The sequence below is a fragment of the Dendropsophus ebraccatus genome, chromosome 4, assembly GCF_027789765.1.
Source record: "Dendropsophus ebraccatus isolate aDenEbr1 chromosome 4, aDenEbr1.pat, whole genome shotgun sequence".
In the NCBI taxonomy this organism is placed as follows: Eukaryota; Metazoa; Chordata; class Amphibia; order Anura; family Hylidae; genus Dendropsophus; species Dendropsophus ebraccatus.
In genome coordinates, this window is record NC_091457.1 from 164,339,195 (window position 1) to 164,359,145 (window position 19,951).

Consider the following 19,951-nt stretch of genomic DNA (forward strand, 5'->3'; position numbering starts at 1 on the left):
CAGGGCTTCATATTGTAGTGATAGAATTATACAGAGTGCAGGGCTGCGTATTGTAGTGAGAGTTTTATACATTATACAGAGTGCAGGGCTGAGTATTGTAGTGATAGTATTGTAGTATTATACGTTATACAGAGTAGGGGGTTGCGTGTTGTAGTGATAGTATTATACGTTATACAGAGTACATGGCCGACTCAGTATTGTGATAGTATTGTAGTATTATACGTTATACAGAGTACAGGGCCGTCTCACAGCCCCGCCTCCTCACTGAGATGTTATTTTTCAATGACAATGGAGGAACAGGAGGGGCGGGACGTTTGGAAAACCCCACGTGATCCTTCCTAACCGACCAATCGCGCTCAGGGCGGTCTCGCTGTGACGTCACCCCCGCAGCGGCCATTACTGAGGCGGTGTGCAGGCTGCGCGTCCTCCATTCGCGTCTCTTCGTCTCCGGCAGCAGCAGCGCCCCCGCCCGCCCGGTGTCCTCCGCACTCACAGTCATCCGGTCACACGTTATCAGCAGGTAAGAAGCCGCGGGGGGGTGTGTGTTACCTCAGCGCGGCGTGTGGCGGGCTCCGCTCACCCAACATGGCGGCCGCCCCTTTGTTCTGTTTGGCGCCTTATCGTTATGAGGGCTGTGCGCGTGAGGGAGCCGCTCCCCGCGTCCGGTGATCGGAGGAGATGGCGACCCCTGCCGGGTATTACCGACCTGTACCGGGCCCCGTGTTCCCCCGGGCCTCATCCCCTCACAGCCGGCGGCCGTTGTTTCCCAAGATGGCGGAGCCTGTGACGGCCGCTTCTTTCTCTTTCATTCTGAGGCCCAGGCTCCGCCCACTCCTCCCAGCTGCGGTTTTTGTGCGGTTTCTTACATTTTCTTCGCTATTGGCTGCGGATATTGCGGCTACATTCTGGAGCATTCTGTGCCCATTGTCCTGGCCCTCACTATAGACAGCTGCTTTCTGTAAATGTCTCATTTTGGTGGGAAAATCCCCATCACCTTTTAGGTCCTGTTCACACAGGGCAGATATTTACAACAACATAGAAGTTGGTTACACCAGCAGAGAGTAGGCCGCAGGGACCACCACCAGTCTCCTTCTATGAGGCCATCCGTAGCCGCCATTATATTAGTGGGGATCAGGTTACTGATCATGAGAACTGAGGAGAATTACCGTGTAAGTGAATGGCAGTGAGGCCCGGGTGGTGTCCGTTCCTTATAATGCTTCAGTATATGCCCGGCCCGGTGCTGGATGTCCCATAGACATGTACTGGCGCTCGGCCGGCTCGCAGTCATGCCAGGGACGGGCTCCTTTGTTCCCTGTGTCTGTTGTGGTCACCCTGACCTGTAACACCCCTCCCCCAGCCACACAATAGCTAATACATTAGGGCTGGTAATGTACCTTGGAGCCAGGGTTGCACCCAGTCCATACAGGATCAGGAATATCCACAATATAGCACATGTCTGCACCTGGGCCTGCTGGTTGCATATGGATTTTTCCCTTTTTACATAGGCCTATTGGATTGGCAGCGGCCCAGCTCTATGCATTGGGGCTGCCGTCCCCCAGTGTCACCATATCCCCTCTCTGTGGTGTGCCTCCATTGATGGGGATATCGCCACATGGGCACGGTGGGGCATGTCGCATAAAACTGGTGCCAGAATGGTGCCAAACCCAGGAATAGGCAGCGTTTTAAGGAAAGGACCTTACCACCAGGATCTCCGCCCCAGCCCCAATTGGCTTATGTAGAAAAAAAGGGGATGAACCTGACGGTTCATTTACTTTAAGGGTGGTATTACACGGAACGATTATTGTTCGAAAAATCGTTAAATCGTTCGGATTTGAACGATAATCACTTCGTGTAATAGCAGGCAACGATTAAACGACCAACGAGAAATCGTTGATCGTCTAATAGGATCCGGACCTATTTTCATCGTTTGATCGTTCGCACATCATTCGGTGGAATAAGAATTCACAGCTGAAACGTACGCAATAGCGACGACTAAACGACCGCAAGAACGATCATAACGATCATTGTTTCGTGTTCTTCGGCGAACGATTTCGGGCTGTTCGCCTTAGCGGTCGTTTAAGATCGTTTATTGTTAATCGTTAGTCGTCTGAAAATTGCTTGGTGTAAGGCTGGGTTCACACTACGTTTTTGCAATCCGTTTTTCTCATCCATTTTTTTTGCAAAAAACAGATGCTTGTGTGTATCCGTTTTTCCATTGAGTACATTATAAAAAAATATCTGTTTTTGTTTTTTAACATGGTCGACTTTTTTTTTTTTTGTCCGTTAAAAAAAACACATCCTCTTTTTATAATGAAATTTAATGGAAAAGGGATCAAAATGGATGCACACACACGCATTCATTTTTCATCCGTTTTTGCCAATGGCAGCCAATCACCGCTCGGCTTGCCAGAGCTCATGAGTATATGAAAGCTGAGCTGTGATTGGTTGCAGTAAGACTGTGCCATACACCTCCCCCCACAACTGTTAGAGACAATTATCGTGCAAAAATCGTTTAAGCGTTCTAATTTAAATGATTGTTTTGTGTAATTGCAGGCAACGATTGAAAAATAGTTCATATGTCGTTGATTTAGATCTGAACCTAAAATTATCGTTAATCGTTCGTTGTAATGCCACATTTGTTCGTTCAAGTTCTGCATTTGTTCACTAATCGTTCAGTGTAATTGCACATTGTCCGTTTTGCTGGGATCAGAAGGAATAAACGATCATAGTAACGATCATAGTAACAATCGTAACTAACGATTATTGTTCTGTGTAGTATAGTGAACGATTTCAGGTTAACTATAAACAATCTCGCTTGGAATCGTTTAACGTTAAAAATCGCTCAGTGTATTAGGACCGCTAGAGACCTAAATGAAGCACCAGAGCCTCCATCCCCCCTTGCTACAGTGCCAAAATAGGTGATTTTGGGCTATAGCTTTTCCAAAATAAGATAGAAAACATTAGAAATTTTTTTTTTTTTAAGCGGTAAAATACCCCAAAGAACCTGTAGGCCTGGTCTCCGTATTGTTTCCCGCATATGGCGATATGCGAAGATCATCGTGTGTCGGGTAAAAGCCTGACTATTTGGCTGTGCTGGGTGAGAGGCGCGGGCCTGCCTATAAATCCTGAACATTAGTGGCAGCCTGGAGCTGGTGTAGACGACTTCTACAGTCTACATCAGTGATTTTCAACCTTTTTTGAGCCGCGGCACACTTTTTATACTTAAAAAATCCCGGGGCACACCACCAACCAAAATGGCACTAAAAAAGTACATATTTTACATATAGTTAATAATATAGATTCTAAATGTATTTATACTCACTCAGTGTGAAACCTGGGCCTGTTTTCTTCTCCCCCCCTGTGCTTCTCTCCACCATACTTCTCCCCCCTACTTCTCTCCTGTGCTTCTCTCCACTATACTTCTCCCCCTGCTTCTCTCCTGTGCTTCTCTCCACCATACTTCTCTCCCCCATGCTTCTCTCCTGTGATTCTCTCCCCCGTGCTTCTCTCCTGTGCTTCTCTCCACCATACTTCTCTCCCCCCTGCTTCTCCTGTGCTTCTCTCCCCCCTGCTTCTCCTGTGCTTCTCTCCCCCATGCTTCTCTCCTGTGATTCTCTCCCCCGTGCTTCTCTCCTGTGCTTCTCTCCACCAAACTTCTCTCCCCCCTGCTTCTCTCTGCTGTTTCTCTCCCCCATGCCCATGTTTCTCTCCCCCCCCTGCTTCTCTCCCCTGTTTCTCCCCATCCCCAGGTTTCTCTCCCCCATTGTTTTCTCCTGTTTCACAGGGGCACCATAGTTTGGGGAACTTTCCCCGCGGCACACCCGACCATGTGTCGCGGCACACTAGTGTGCCACGGCACACTGGTTGAAAATCACTGGTCTACATCACTGTACGTTTGTGGCATCCAGGAGGCCGCACCCTGTTGTGCTTGGCCCCACCTACTTGACAAGAGCAACATAAAATTGTAAACTAAAATATTTGTGCAAGATATTCCTTGTTTCATAAAACCTTGTCAAAGTTGGCGCAAATATTGCTGACTGATGGCTATAATGTTAGTGAGTAGACTTGTGTGTGCTTATAATGATTAGCATATTAGGAAATACACTGTATGCAAAAGGATTATTGCGCTGTTATGGTGAAGCGCTCTATGCACTTCTCTGTGAAGAGCTTTTGGTTCACATTCGTTTTGACATCTTTCCACACTGACATCCCTTTTGAACTTGTCTTTTTAGGCATGGAGAGAGATTACGGACACGTATCTTACGGTCGCGGTATGGACAGCTTTTCAATTGACAGTGGTGCTGATAGGTAAGTGGCGTATATTGTATAGCCTAGGAGTAGTCAGTATTTAGGTCTAATATCATGGCTTATTCTTCATGAGCCCAGATGTATAGATCTGCCTGAAACCCATAGCAACCAATCATGGCTCTGCTTTTACTTTACCTGAGCGTATATGTAAAGCGTGAGCTGTGATTGGTTGCTGTGGGCATGCACTACTGATGCAGGTAGAGGACTAATAATCTCAGTGATGGCTAAGAGGACTAACCCTCCTCTGTTTACAGGTGATTGCAAGTCACTAGAAAGGTTAAAGGGAGCTTTCAGTAGGTAAGACAAATCCAACCTGCTGATACCCCCCTGTTGTGCATGGGGCACAGAGGATGATCGATGTCCCTTACCTTCATCCTTGGTGCCGTTCCTGTGCAGTTAAAGGGGTTATCCAGCGCTACAAAAACATGGCCACTTTTTTCCCAAAGTTGCCACCACTCTCTTCTCCAGTTCAGGTATGGTCTGCAATTTACCTCCATTCACTTCAATGGAACGTAGTTACAAAACCCTACCCAAACTGGGGAGACGAGTGGTGCTGTCTATGGAAGAAGGTGGCCAATTTTTTTTGTAGGCCTGGATAATCCCTTTTAATGTAGTCCTCTGTCAAGTAAGGCCACTTGGAGACCTGCCCTAATCCCCACCCCCGTCTGCTCCACTGATTCTCATTGGGGTGGGGGCGATTCAGATTGGGGCTCTGGGGGCGCCTTATGGGAAAGAGGACTACATTAAGACTGCACGGAAATGGCGCCTAGGATGAAGGTGAGAGACATGCCTTCATCCTCAGCCTCCCGTGTGCAATAGGGAGCTATCAGCATGTTGGATTTGTCTTACCTGCTGATGGTTCCCTTTAAAAATTACAGATTCAGAGCTGTCGTTTTGGAGTATTTCCATTGGAAAGGCATCCTTATAGTTTGCACACTTATTGAGATTGTTTGCAGCCTAATCTCACCATCCTCCTATAGGCCTTACATGTAGCAAGATGGTCACTTCAGCACATGAAGTAAAAGCTTTGCAGATTGCAGTAATGCCCGGCATATTTCTACTCCTCCCGTTAAAGAACGCATATACACTGCTTATCCAAAAATAAACCCTGCCCTGAAAATATGCCCTAACTTTGAGTTTTGTAGAGTTTTTCCATAACGCTTTAAATATGAGCTTTACTCTAAAATGAAAAAAAAATACTAGAGCATAATACAATTGTTTATGGAAAAAATAACCAATCTAGCGGTTGTATGCTTATTTGCTGCACCTGTGAGGTCCTTTATTTTATGTGCGGCTGAGGCCTGTGATTGGCTGCATCAGTCACATGACTGTATGGGACGTTATCTCTGCAGCAAATACTGATGATACCAGGGAGCAGCAAGGGGAATTATGAGTGAATAAATTCAAGTTAGGAACGGAAGCATTGTGCCGCTATTAGTGAGGAAATAGGGGCATGGTCCTGAACCAAAATGTTGAAACACAGCCTAAGGGGGGTTTCACATGCAGTTTTTTTTTTTTTTTGTCCAAAGTGGAGTAGAAATGGATTCAACAAGGGAAGTGTAAGTTCTGAATTATATTTCCCATTTGTCTCGAATCCACTGCCACACAGAACTGTGTGAAACCACCCTTACTGCAGTCACACTCATTGCTCAGTTAACCCTCTGAAGGCTTTTTTAATTGGAGCTTTGTAACTTGCCATCATAGTAGTTTTATCAGTTTTCCTATATACATGTAGCAGACAAAGGAATATATCTGCTAAATGCTTTCACAATCTTCCATTAGAATTTATGCATAGACCACCCGTTAGCCCCTGTGTTTTGCATCTTAGATATTTATTCCTTGCTCCTTACAATAGACCCTTCCTCAACCCAACATAAAAGATTATTCTGCGTGTTAAGACTTTAAAGGCCTTTTTAATTCCTTTTAGTTATCCAATGTTTTCAGCGATATACTTGATTTTATTACAAGATGTTCTAGCGGAATCATATTAGTTTAGAGAGGAGGCAAAGTATTCAGAAGCTTAATGTGAACATGCTCCTATCACTGATCTGCCTGGGCTGAAAGTATGTGCAATTCCAGGCAGAAAGTTGCACATTTCTGTTTGGTTATGTTAACGCTGTTAAGCAAATGTTCCAGGTTTTGGGAGGGTTGCTTATAAATAAGCTGTAAGATATTAGGTTAGTTAATGCACTGCTTATTGTATGAGATGTAATGTTGATAAATGTCAGCTGATGCTTGATTTGTTTTGTATATTTCTGGAAAGCTTACCTCTATTTTTCTCCTCACGTCAATTCTTCCAGGTATGGACCTTATGAGTCTTTTGACTCCAGGTCTGCTGTGGGTGGGCGAGATCTGTACAGATCTGGCTATGGTTATAATGAATCCGATCAAGGCTACGGAGATAGTTATGATGGTCGATATGAGAACACATACCGGAGTAGCGTTGACTCTTATGAAGGTAGAAACCAGGGCGGGTCTAGCTGGGATCCGTCTTTCACACGAGCAAAAGTGAGGACTGGGTTTATGGAGGACAGAGGAAGAGACTCTTACTCTTCCTACGGCGGTTTTTCTTCGCCCTATATGAAGCCTGCAACAGTAGGCTCACGGGGAAGAGGAATGCCTGCTTACCCCGACAGTGCATTTGGCGGCAGAAGCAATGATGCTTTTGGAGGACCAGCAACAGGCAGAGGCCGTGGCAGAGGAGGAGTAAGTACAGAATCTTCTCAGATTCTTTTTAATAATCACTTTGAATTATTTGAAGACCAGAACTTTAAAATGGCATTTTGTCCATCCTATTCTATTGCATGAAGGTTTGTGCATTTCCCAGTGTGAACGCTCACTTTTAAAGAAGTAATGCTTTAAAGGTTCATCTGGGAATTAGCCCATTTCTGCTAAATTCTTTCCATGTGAAAGAAAATTTGAAGTATTCTGTAACTTTTCAATCGCATGTTCTATCTGTTTACAAGGGAATATAAATTCCTTGGCCTCATTTGGAGCATTAACTAAAGAAACAAAAAATAATTGCAAAAGGTTACATGAAGACCTTTTTGAAGTTCTGAGTAGGTTAAAGGTGCAATGTATTATAGTCAAATGTATCTTCATTTCACATATGGTATGTGTCATATGGCCCTGCAGCTGTTGCTAAACTACAATTCCTATCATGTTTGCACAGCTGAAGCCTTGGCTGTCTAGGCATGATGGGAACTGTAGTTTTGCATCAGTTGGAGGGTCACAAATTTGACACCTGGGCCTTAGACTTTTACTGTAAAAGCTTTAAACATCAGGTCTTATCCACCCTCTAAAAAGATTGAAATATGCGCCTGAAATGTCATAAAATAACATGAAAACCTTTACTCACCTTTTATGATCCTGCAGCGATCCAGCAGAGAAACCTCAGTGGGCATCCTAGTCTGTTAGGGGCTGACGTGGTCATAGCCCTGTGACCAGTCACCGATGGGAGTTAGAATACCAGTAGTACAGCATGTAACCATTTAAGCCACTGATTGGCACATACTTAAATGGGTTCTGTGGCAAAAAAATTTATCAACTAGTTTTAGAATGTTATACAGATTTATAAATCGCTGTTAAGGAATCTCAAGCCTTTCTTTACTTATCAGCTGCTGTATGTCCTGCAGGAAGTGGTGTATCTTTTCCCGTTTGACACAGTGCTCTCTGCTGCCACCTCTGTCCATGTCAGGAACTGTCAAGAGTAGCAGCAAATCCCCATACAAAACCTCTCCTGCTCTGGACAGTTCCTGACATGGACAGAGGTGGCAGCAGAGAGCACTGTTTTAGAGTGGAGAGAATACACCACTTCCTGCAGGACATACAGCAGCTGAGTGCTGGAAGTCTTCAGCTTTTTCAAATAGAAGTAACTTACAAATCTGTGTAACTTTCTCACACTAGAGAACCCTGTTAACAGAACAGGGTGCCTGCTGAAGCTTCTGTGCTAGATCACCATGGGATCAGATAGGTTTAAAAGTTTTTATGCTTTTACATTTATTTTTTTTTTGGCTTTGTTGTGCACCATGTACACTTGTCTGTGCAGAACCGTGAATTTTTCAGTGGGTGGATAACCATTTATATGTCTATTTAGTTCCATGGGTGCAGATAGCTGTGAAGAAGGCATCTGGTGCGATATGCTGACACCAGATATCCTGTATTTTTACATATAGCCTCACAAAGCATAAAAGGAAACTTGTATAGAAAATCACAAGAGTTTGAGCATGATCAGATCTCTTGTGGTTGGGGCAGGTCGCATGTGACTTGCCCCTCACTGTCATAACCATTTTATGGCAGTAGTGGAGCCCTGTCCTGAAGGGAGTAGACAGGACTCTTACTAGTTGTGCTCCGTTCCTCCTCCTTTTTATAGTTACTGATCGTTCAGAATTATCACCCAACTTAAAATAGTTAATACCAGTCTGCCACAATAGTGCTTCCGCTTTCTTTTTTTCAAGTTCTTTGCTTTACATGAGTAAGTATAGTACAATGCCTTGATGATGCCTTCATTTAATTTTGGAAAATGCATTGCACCTTTAATAAGTATTTGCAAAATTTGTAATGTGTTTAAGTTTTCTTTGTTACATCTTGGGGTGGGGGGGGGGGCATATTTTCATTTTCTTTGTTTTTTGTTTTTTATTTTTATTTTAGGTTTGGTATTTTTTTAAGTCTTTACTGATCAATGTGGTCCTGTACATTGCCAGCGCCACTTGGTTTGTAGAGGGTTATTCTTTAACAGTATTGGATGTTCTCAGTGGATTAATGTGGTTTTTACACTAATTTTAGCAACTTGGCCGTGGCATGCACAGACCGGGAATGTTGGAGTTTAAGCACCAGCCAATGCCTGGTGGCATGGCAAGAGGAATTAAGAGAAAGATGGCCCAGCCTTTCAAGGCACCAGTAGGTTTTGGCAAAAAACAAAAGCTGTCGAAAGCTGGAAACCAGAATGCTAAGAATACCCCAGCACCAGGTAATGTGTAATGCTACAAATGTTAGAATTGTATGGTTATTTCTAACTCAGGATTTAGAGTTGTGTTTAAAGACGCTGTTATGAGTATCTTAAGCTCAGCCAGAGGAAAGGAAAGTAGTGTTGGGCAACTTGCAATTCCCTGTTAGGGTGCATTCAAACCTACAGGATCCGCAGCAGATTTGATGCTGTGTTCAGTTAATTAAATAAAATCAGCTGCGGATCCGGTAAGTGTGAACGTACCCTTAAAGAGTTTTTTTTTTTTTTAGAGCAGTCCCTGTGCAGTGGTTACTTCCCCTAATGTGAATTCAGAAGTTGCCTGCTAAGCAGCTCTGGCTACTGGGGGGGTTTGGGTGGGAAATGAAGGACAAGAAGCTTTTTCTGGTATTTGGAGGAAATGGCTGTGTTTTAATAATGTTGCTAAATAAAGTCACATAATACCTTTGCTCTTTCAGAACCTGTTGACCCAGAAGAGGAAGAGAAGCGCCGCACAGAGGCTAGGAGAGAAAAGCAGAGGCGCAGAAGAGAGAAGAACAGTGAGAAATATGGAGATGGGTACGTTGCTTTTTATTACTTTTTTTTCTTTTTTTTTTTTTTTTTTTTTTTTTATAAATAAAGTAACTTGTATTGCAAGTGCATTCCAGAACATTCCTTATAGTTGACAAAATTGTTTGAATATTGATGGTTTGGCCTTGCTAACTTTCTGGACAAATTGTAAAGATGCCATTCAGGACTCAAGCTTATTGCTTGCTCAGAATATGTGCTGTATCAGTAATGGTGTATTTACAGAGATTTATCTGACAGATTTTTGAAGCCAAAGCCAGAAACAGACTGAGAACAGGTCATAAAGGAAAGACATATCTCTCCCCTTTTTCAAATCTTTTCCTGGCTTTGGCTAAAAAAACCCTCAGATAAATGTCTCTGTAAACGCAGCGTAACAGTCCTGTCTTTGTGTCCCTGTCGTTTACAAGAACCTTTGTCCAAAAAGTTTTTGATTGGTCTGGAAGTTGAGAATGAATGGAGAGCAGCATGTGACAGAGCTCTTAACTCCATGGCTTTGCTGTCCTGTCCTGTCTTTTTGCCATGCCAAAGTTTTTGCCATGAATGCTAAAGAGAACCTGTGATCAGTTTAAAAAAAGAGTTGTGTGTTTTTTATTTTTTTAAGCCTCTGGTGCACCTGCCCAGAGAACCCTGTTAAGCCTTACGTTTTGTTCCAACCTCTTCAAAATCTTGTTTTTTGAACTTTTTGGTTCTTACTACGGCTCTGTCAGGCTCGACTGATTAAATGTAGTAATATGTTACTGTGTGTAGAAGAGATTATTCATGCTTTACATCTGCAGAGGCAGGCCTTTTTGGTATGAACATTATATGCAGTATTTATCCAAGTGTTTTTATAATTCCCACCCCCCCAGAATGGCCTTCACATGCTCCTTTTGCAAGTTCAGATCCTTTGAAGAAAAAGGTATTGAAGAACACTTGGAAAGTCCAGCTCATCAAGATATGTTGGATCACATTCAGAAACAAACCAAATTTGACAAACCAGTCATGGAGTTCTTGCATGTAAGTAGAATACAAAGTTGTCTGATCTGTTCCATCTCTCCAAAATCTTATTGCTACTTTAAATTATTGAAAAGTTCCAGGCAAACTTAATACACTATCCTCTTGGCCCTTAAAGAGAACCTATCATCTCTCTCTATCTAACTACTGTCCCTAATGTCTCTATAAGCGTCCCTAAATCTAACTAAAGATACAGACTGCCTTTGCAGTCTGTATCTGATACTTTACCTGATCCTCTGTTCCCTGGCTGTATCGGCCGGAGCAGCCATCTTGATGACGTCACTGTGTTCTACCACTGGAACGCACTGCGAAACGCAGTGAAGTCACCAAGATGGCGACGCCCACCGGAACAGCGAGGGAACAGAGGATCAGGTAAAGTATCAGATACAGACTGCAGAGGCAGTCTGTATCTTTATGGTTATATTTAGGGACACTTATAGAAACACATTAGGGACACAGAAATACACAGCGATCTCGTGCTGGATAGCAAGAGATCGCAGTGTATTGACAGAGCGGCGGGCAAAGGATCATGGGATCCTATCCTGCTGCTCTGCATGCCGGGAAGATCCGGGCTATAATTGGCTGTGGAGCCTAAACGTGGCCCCAAAAAAGTAAGTTATTTAGTAAAATAAAAATTTCATAATCTAATAAGAGAATAATTTTTTTTAAATCACTGTGATTGGTTCTCTTTAAGCACCTTTAAAACTTTGCTTAAAAGCAAAACACATTGGTTGTGTAGTTGTATTATGGTGAAATCTGGTCTTTTGTTGGGTAATGAGTTTTTGTGTTTAATTTTTCTTCTCATTTAGGAATGCATTGTTAACAAGTACAAGAAAACAGCTGCACGGAAAGCGCAATCTGTCCAGAATGAAGCTGCCAAAGCTCCAGAGAAGGATATCATGGAAGGTAATGACCTGTCTTGCATGTTTGCGGTGATGTACAGAATACTGCTGTGGATGTTTATTTTCACAGGATACAGGTGGAGAGCCGTGCAAATCGGCCTTCTGACATAAGATTTTGTTACTCTGGATACGTCCCACCCCAGCCCAGTTACATTTGGAAACCATAGTCTAATAAGGTTTGAGCATGGTACTCGCCCAGTGTGGAAGTTTTGCTCTGCTTTCTATCACGACAAAGCTTACAGGCTCAAGTGCTGTTTGTAGCTAAACCTCTCCTCTTCAGACCATATAAGAACTACACTATGAAAGATTATAAAGATTTATATCAAATTACACTAGGGGCAAAACAAGCATAAAGCTGAAGTGCATACTGGTACTATTCACTGGCGTTGGGAGGTGAATCTGCTGATTATGGAATACTGCTAGTGTGTCTTTTCTAAAATGTAGTGACTGTGCCACTATAAATGCTTATTTTAACCCATTGTTTTTGTTGTCTTAGGAGTGACTCCAGATGACCATATGATGAAAGTAGAAACTGTGCATTGCAGTGCTTGTAGTGTGTATGTCCCTGCACTGCACAGCTCTGTTCAGTTGCATCTCAAGTCTTCTGATCATACAAAGAGCAAACTGGTAAGACTCCTGCCTCTCGCTGACCATTCTCTAACTGTTCATAATGTCAACACTGGACAACCCCATGTCCTACTGCTTTTAGTGGGTTCTTGTCTTACCCAGAAAACAGACCTGCTGTAAAGGCCCTATTCCACCAACAGATCTGACGACAGATTATCTGCCAAAGATTTGAAGCCAAACCCAGGAACAGACTATAATGAGAGAACAGGTCATAAAGGAAAGACTGGATTTTTCCTCTTTTCAAATCCATTCCTGGGTTTGGCTTCAAATCTTTGGCAGATAATCTGTCGTCAGATCTGTTGGTGGAATAGGGCCTTAAGGATGTTTACATCTGGCAGACTTGCTGCACCCATGTATTATGTAGTTGTTTGACTGTTTTACGAGGAGCCATGTAATAGTCTGACTGGCCATGTCACTACGCAACAGCAACCAGCCACCTCATATAGGGAAAGGGTTACCCATCTGGGACAGCACTAAGAATTTACAAAGCTATAATAGCTAATAGCAATTTAATTTTCTTTTTTTCTTTCTTTTTTTTTTTTTAGGCCTATAAAGATCAGATAAAACGGGAAAGCATTTTGACTGCTACAAGCATCTTAAACAATCCCTTGGTAAAAGCAAGATATGAAGTCTACCTGAAGGTAAGCAAAACCAGTCACAGAATATGGCACTTCTCATCTGTCTCCAGACTCGAATGGACAAAGAATCAATAAAAACTTTGTATGTAATTGTGCTGTTGGTAAAGGGGTTTCTGGAAAAAAGTCAGAGGATAATCAAATTTGGCAGCTCTTCCAATCAGCTGTTTACGTGCAGCACCAGGCTACATGATAGAATGGAGTCAGAAGCGGACAGCTCTGCACATTGTGTTGTGACCAGGTTGGGTCCCTGCAGCTCTGCTTGCGTTGACGTGAATGAGACCTGAGCTTCATTAACACAGTACTGCTACCACAGTGTATGGAGCTATGTGCTCACTGTGTATACTGGCTTCTTGGCTCTGGCAAACAGCTGACTTGCTTGGAAGCTCTAATTATATGGTACTGATTATCTGTTAAGAAGATGGGCCATATTCTCAGAAAAGTAGTTTTGGGCTGTGTTCACAGGCTGCATGTTATTTACTACACTGCCATGTTTTAAGTGCAAATCAGCATCTTTAAAAATTATGTAAATTCCATCAGCTTTCCTGGCACCTCTTTCAAGTACTTAAAGTCTAAATCTATTTTATTTTAAGGGTGAAAATCCATTTGAGACTCAGCCTGAAGAGACTGCACCAGAATCCAATGCTGAAGATGCTGCTGAAGTTCCCACTGGTGAGGAATGCGGGGCTTCTGCAAATGATTCTGCTTTGGCTGCCACGTCAGAAGACTTCACAGCAGACCCCCTTGCCTCCACTGAGTAAAAGTAGTCGTGATACTCGAGCAAATCAATTCCTCTTTTTTTTTTTTTTTTTTTTTTTTTTTTTTTTCTTTTATCTGTTGTGCCATCCTGTTTTAAACTTTGGCTTGTGGGCCATGAGAGTCTGATATTCGCAGAAATCAAACTTTTTTTTTTTTCTTTACATTTGGCATCGGCATACAATGAAAGAAATCCTCTTGCATTTTTAACACTTATCTTACTTTCTTTTATCGGGACCCCTCCTGATATTAACTTGCCAGTTTTATTTTCTGTTTTCTATTCTTGGTTGTAATATTTTTATCTTACAGATGCTGTGAAGTCTTGGACGTGTTTGTACAATGTTGAACAGTTAGTGTTTATATTGTAGTTTGTGACACTGAAATATTGTGGCATTGTAAACCTTTTTTCTGTTTGTTTGCTACTTAGATCCTTGTGTCTCAGATAACTAAATAAATCTCATAAACTGTTCATGATCTCTTATGGATAGAATCCTGAAAACCAGCATTTTCTCATGTAAGCCCGTTCTGCCTGTGAGATAAAGACCTGCGGGGAAATCCCAGGAACGGTTTTATGTAAATAAAGTTTAATTGTATAATGGAATCAAGCAGCCTGGCGATACTTCAGTTTCTCTCCATTTTCCTAGTAGAGATTTGCATTCAAGATGAAAAACCATACAGACCTAGACCCCAATTGTATGATTCATTCAACAGCCACTCCATGGTAAAGTGAGACTTTGGTTATCTTTCTCCCTATGAGCAGATGCTGTACTCTCTATAGCAGTCCCATAAACAACCGTCAGACATCCCCCCCCCCCCCCCCCCCCCCCCTCAAAAAAGTAAAAAAAAATCTTGGCAATTCGTAAGTGACTGAGACAATGTTTGGGAGTAATTCTTGAGGTCTGGATTTATGGCAATGATCCAAACAATAGCTTCCAGTACTCTGATACTAAATTTGGCCTATCGTAAGTCCCTGGTGTAACAACCAGACAGTTACAAGAAACAAATACATGAATGAATTGTTATCAGGTAACAAGAACTGAATGATTGTGGCCAGGGAATGAAGTAAACAGAAGAGCGAATTTATAGTAAAAACGGAGCATATCTCTTAGCTTGGCGGTCTGCTTATCAGCCGGCTGTCTTTGAACTCTGCCCCCACTCCTCCACGGCTGCCTGGAAAAAGCTGCATCCAGTCCTGGGAAACTGGGAAAAGTTTTCCAGGGCTGGATCAAGCTTTTCCCAGCACCAGGGGACCTGAGGCTGCCAGCTGATAAGGGGGCTGCCAAGCTAACGAAGTCATGTGCTTTGTTAATGTAAATTCGCTCATCTCTAGTAAACATGAACAGAAATTACAGACAGAATTACAGAACAGACATTAGCTTTCCCTAGTCTGTTCCTGAGTGCTGACATGTCGGCAGCTAGTCTCCTTGTGCACACAGTTGCTGGCTTCTTTGCAGCTATTACGGTCTATGCTGGACAACCTCATCTAAGACACTTCCTCCTCTAGACCATAGGGTATGCATGCACTCCTTCTCTTATGGCTGTTCATACATCTAAAATCTGTCCCTACCTGTCCTGGCTCAGCGACCTATTTAAGGGGGGTTGTCCAGGCTTTAAAAAAAAAAAAAATGGCTGTTTTCTTCCAGAAACAGCACCCCTCTTCTCAGTTTGGGTGGGGTTCTGCAGCTTTAGTTTTATTGAAGTGAATGGAACTAATAGCTGATATTTCTGTGCCATCCAGCAGCTACCCACGCTGGGACCACTTTTAGGAAGCAGCCTGGTACCCTCTAATCCTGAAGCTTCCACCTCTTGGAGTGGGATAAAGAGAGGAAACCTGGCAAATATTCTGCTCTTGATTTAGATCTAAAGGCAAACTGATTAGTTAGCACACTGTATCCACCTACTGCTTTATTAGGGTGGGTTCACACTATGGAATGGGGCGCGGATAACCCCCCCACGGATTCTGTCGCTCGCCCGCATCTCCGCCCAGTCATAGACTCGCATTCTATGGATGGGCGGATTCTGCCTCCGCTGAAAGAATTGACATGTGAATGGTGCAATCCGGCCGACCATAGAGTGGAGTCTATGGCACAGGCGGATATGCGAGGGGCAAGCGATGGAATCTGCTGTGGGTTATCACTGGGATTTGAAAGCACCTTTTCAATCTCTTCTGAATCTCATCCTCCTTGGCTTGTAGAGTACTGTCCCTGTGCAGTCCTATCTATGAGTACCTGAAATTTTAGCACCAAAATGGCTTTTGTGCTGATTCGGGCAGCATACTTTTAAATCAAGTTTCTATGTTAAAAAAAAAAAATAATCTCCAAAAATTCTTTTGCCTTCCATCTTATCTATAGTATTAAATCCAGATAGCTTGCAGTTTTCATTCTCACCACTAGGTCTAAAACTAAGCTGAGACTTCCGGTCTGTGATGAGGCGGCGGCTGCTCCTGCAAAGTGATCTGTACAGGATTACAGAGAGGTGACACCTGTAGATAGCACTAGTGTAATAGCCCTATTTCACGGAACGATTATCTTTCATAGACTCGCTCCAACGACCGCTCGTTAACGAGCACTTAACGATTTTTTTAAGCGAGTGATAACGCATAATACGTATGGGAACGTGAACGATATCTGTAGTGTAATGATTTTTTTGCGGTCGTTACATGGTCGTTTAAAACGTGGAGAAATGTAGGTAGACATTTCAAGAACGACAGATTTTTTTATTCAACGAAAAGATTAGCGAATTATTGTTGAAAGACCAACGATTTTTTTTTTCGACATGTTGAAAAATAAATAGTGAACGACTCAACGACTATTTTGCTGTTCGCTCGTTTACAGCTATTCCACAGAACGAATATCGTTAACGAGCAGTCGTTTGATCGATACTTGTTCTAAAAAGTTCAGTGGAAAAGGGCCTTAAGGATGCCTTTACACAGACAGGTTTATGTGACAGATTATTGAAGCCAAAGCCAGGAATGGATTGGAAAGAGGAGAACTGTCTTTCCTTTCTGACCCGTTCTGTTTAGTCTGTTCCTGGCTTTGGCTTAAAAAATCTGTCAGATAAATCTGTGTGTAAAGGCACCGTAGCACTTCCCTGTGGAATGACCTATTGAAAGGCCACAAAGTACGCTCAGTAATGTTTCACATACATCTCAAGGGGACAGATTGCAAGGGGGGGAACCTGCTAAACCCCACTCCCTCCCTCGCTAAAACTTACATAATACAGAAATAAATAACACACACATTTTGGCAAAAATTTAGCAGCGTATGCTGCCTTTTATTATAACTTAAATACACATCTGGGGAGGCCCGACACAAATCACGCCCTCCTTTTCCCCAGGAACCAAGGTGAGGGTGACCCGCCTAGGCCATTCCTCCCCCATTGACCGCAGCCTGCCTCCTAGCTGAACCGCGGCAAGGGGTACCTCACCAAATGGAACCACCTGGAAAAGGGGAGCGTGATTTCCACCACCAAAGGTAGGGCCCCCCCACATGCTCTACTTTCCGCCACCATCAATACCATCGCTCCAGCGCATACTGAAGTGCATTATTGAAGATGTCCAATCTCCGACAGATGTTCATTGTCTGTGTGATACAGACCCTCACAGGTATAGTCAATCAGTTCATCATATCCAATAGCCACACCGCCACGGTCCAACACAAACCGCTTGATTGCCTTATTCACTTTCTTCCGGGATCTCTCAATAGCAGGCATCGACCTTGCCTCCTTTCACCATCTCCGCTGCACCATGCAAGACCACATGATCGTTACTTCTGGCCACCTTGCCAGTCATCTGTCCATCTCCAGTAACATCATACGATACAAATCGTTGCCTCCAGCATGAACGATGATCACGTCCGGGGGTGCGCACCCACTGGATATCTCATTGATCTTCTTTGGCAACTCATCCCAGTGCAGGCTTCTCTTGCCAAACCACTTTACCACGCACTTCTCCATGGGCAAGCCCAGCTGCAGGCCATAAGGACGCCTCCTGGCCCGTCTTTCTGCCCAATGGATGTACGAATGCCCCACAATCCAGACAGACTTCTTTCCTGAAACAAAAAACAGAAACAGTGACGGTACACCATAAAACCATTTCCACCAGTAAGTTTATCACTCCACTTCCCCATCAGTGGACAATATCACGCACGTAGGCCTTAAACGCAGCCGATTTCCATCTGCCCAGCCTCTTAATCTAAAGTGCCTAACCTAGCTCACACCCCCTCTCCTTTTATTCTCATAACCCCGTCCCTTCTCACACCTATCTCACCTGAAATACCTCCCACAGGTATAACCGCCGCCTAGCTAATTCTCTTTGTCTCTACACAAAGCCCCCCAGCTAAGCCCACCCACTCTACTAACTCCAGCAGCCATTTTAACTCCCTCATGATACCAAACCACCATTATCCCCATTACAAACAAATCCCTCCAGCAACCACCCGGTCGTGGTCGCAGAGACCCCCCTTATGGTTCCTTGCCGGGAGGCCCCTTACCCCAACTCGTCACTCCTTCTCTCTAATGTTTCTGCCTTCTCTAGGAGAGGGGTAATTGCACCCAGACAGCTCTGGCTGCTGCTTATCTCTCTCAAACCAAAGGGGTGGAGTAATGGTTTTCCAGCACCAAAGTGATTGCCAGACCAATAGCTCTGGCAGTGTTACAAGTATACTATATACTTCACTGTCCTTTGTGTATAAACTATTCATCTCTTGGCTTAACCTGCCCACTCCTCAGTACTCTGATATTTGACTGGCAGTCTGGGGCGATTCTCTGGAGGGTCTTCTGCCCGTCTGAGGTATGCCCGGAATCTGTTAGCTGTGCTACAGTCTCTACCTGTCCTTCCCTCGCAGTATACGGTCAGCTCCAGCTAGTCAGGAAGACTTCCCCTCTTTACATATTCAGACATAACTTTTAAGGGGGTACTCCGGCAAAAAAAAAATTCTATCAGATTGGCTGGTTTCAGAAAGTTATATAGATTTGTAATTTACTATTTTAAAAATCTCCAGTCTTCCAGTACTTATCAGCTGCTATGTGTCCTGCAGGAAGTGGTGTATTCTCTCCAGTCTGACACACTGCTCTCTGCTGCCACCTCTGTCCATGTCAGGAACTGTGCAGAGCAGCAGCAGATCCCCATAGAAAACCTCTCCTGCTCTGGACAGTTCCTGACATGGACAGAGGTGGCAGCAGAGAGCAGTGTGTCAGACTGGAGAGAATACACCACCTCCTGCAGCACATACAGCAGCTGATAAGGGATGGGAATTGTAGTTTTGCACCTGCGGGGGGCCCTGAGTCTGACACCTGTGGTGTAGAATATAAAATGCTTTCTCTATCTGGGCCTGTTGGTAATGTCAGTAATCATTGAAAACTACACATCCCACAATGCACCACAGCTTCAGCTCTGCTACATTGTGTGTCGCAGCAAGTGGTATTCAACCCAATATATAGCAATGATGGATGATATGACGTACAGTGGGGGGAATGGTCATGCAGAGAGATGTTTATGGGCTGGAGAGACATGATGCCACCCATCACATCAACACAGAAGACAAGGTGCAGAATCGGGGAACCCCTTTATATAACAGGTATATTGTTATCCCTAATAGACAACTGGGCAACCCCTTTATATGACAGTTACAATGTTATCCCTAAAAGAATCGGAGAACTCCTTTAATTAACATACAATATTTTCCCTAATAGAGGGATATAACGGATACAAAGTTATCCATAAAAGAGAATCAAGGAGCCCCTTTATATAAAAGATACAGCATTATCCCTTGTAGATAATCGGGGTACCCCTTTATATAACAGATACAGCATTATCCCTTGTAGATAATCGGGGTACCCCTTTATATAACAGATACAGCATTATCCCTTGTAGATAATCGAGGAACCCCTTTATATGACAGTTACAATGTTATCCCTTAAAGAATCTGGGAACTCCGTTATATAACAGATACAATGTTATTCCTAATCGAGAAATGTGGAACCCCTGTATATAACATACACTGTTTTCCCTAATAGAGAATCGGGGAATCTTGTTATATAACAGATACAAAGTTATCCATAAAAGAGATTCAAGGAACCCCTTTATATAACAAAGATACAATGTTATCCCTAATAGAGAATTGGGGAACCCCTTTATATAACACAGATACAACATTATACCTAATAGAGAATTGGGGAACCCCTTTATATAACACAGATAC

General features: G+C 43.4%; 1 protein-coding gene across 2 annotated transcripts; it reads left to right on the forward strand.

Annotated features, from left to right (window-relative positions):
* Window positions 1-347: 347 nt before the first annotated feature.
* ZNF326 (zinc finger protein 326) lies at window positions 348-14,352 on the forward strand. 2 transcript variants are annotated; one of them, XM_069967647.1, is made up of 10 exons: window positions 348-520; window positions 4,233-4,308; window positions 6,609-7,014; window positions 9,094-9,277; window positions 9,730-9,829; window positions 10,687-10,834; window positions 11,641-11,737; window positions 12,230-12,360; window positions 12,906-13,001; window positions 13,589-14,352. In XM_069967647.1, the coding sequence occupies exons 2-10, from the start codon at window positions 4,235-4,237 to the stop codon at window positions 13,754-13,756; spliced, it is 1,404 nt and encodes a 467-aa protein (XP_069823748.1). In that variant the 5' UTR covers window positions 348-520; window positions 4,233-4,234; the 3' UTR covers window positions 13,757-14,352. The 2 variants fall into 2 exon arrangements, with proteins under 2 accessions (XP_069823748.1, XP_069823749.1); XM_069967648.1 differs by lacking the exon at window positions 348-520 and adding an exon at window positions 805-1,169.
* Window positions 14,353-19,951: the final 5,599 nt, after the last annotated feature.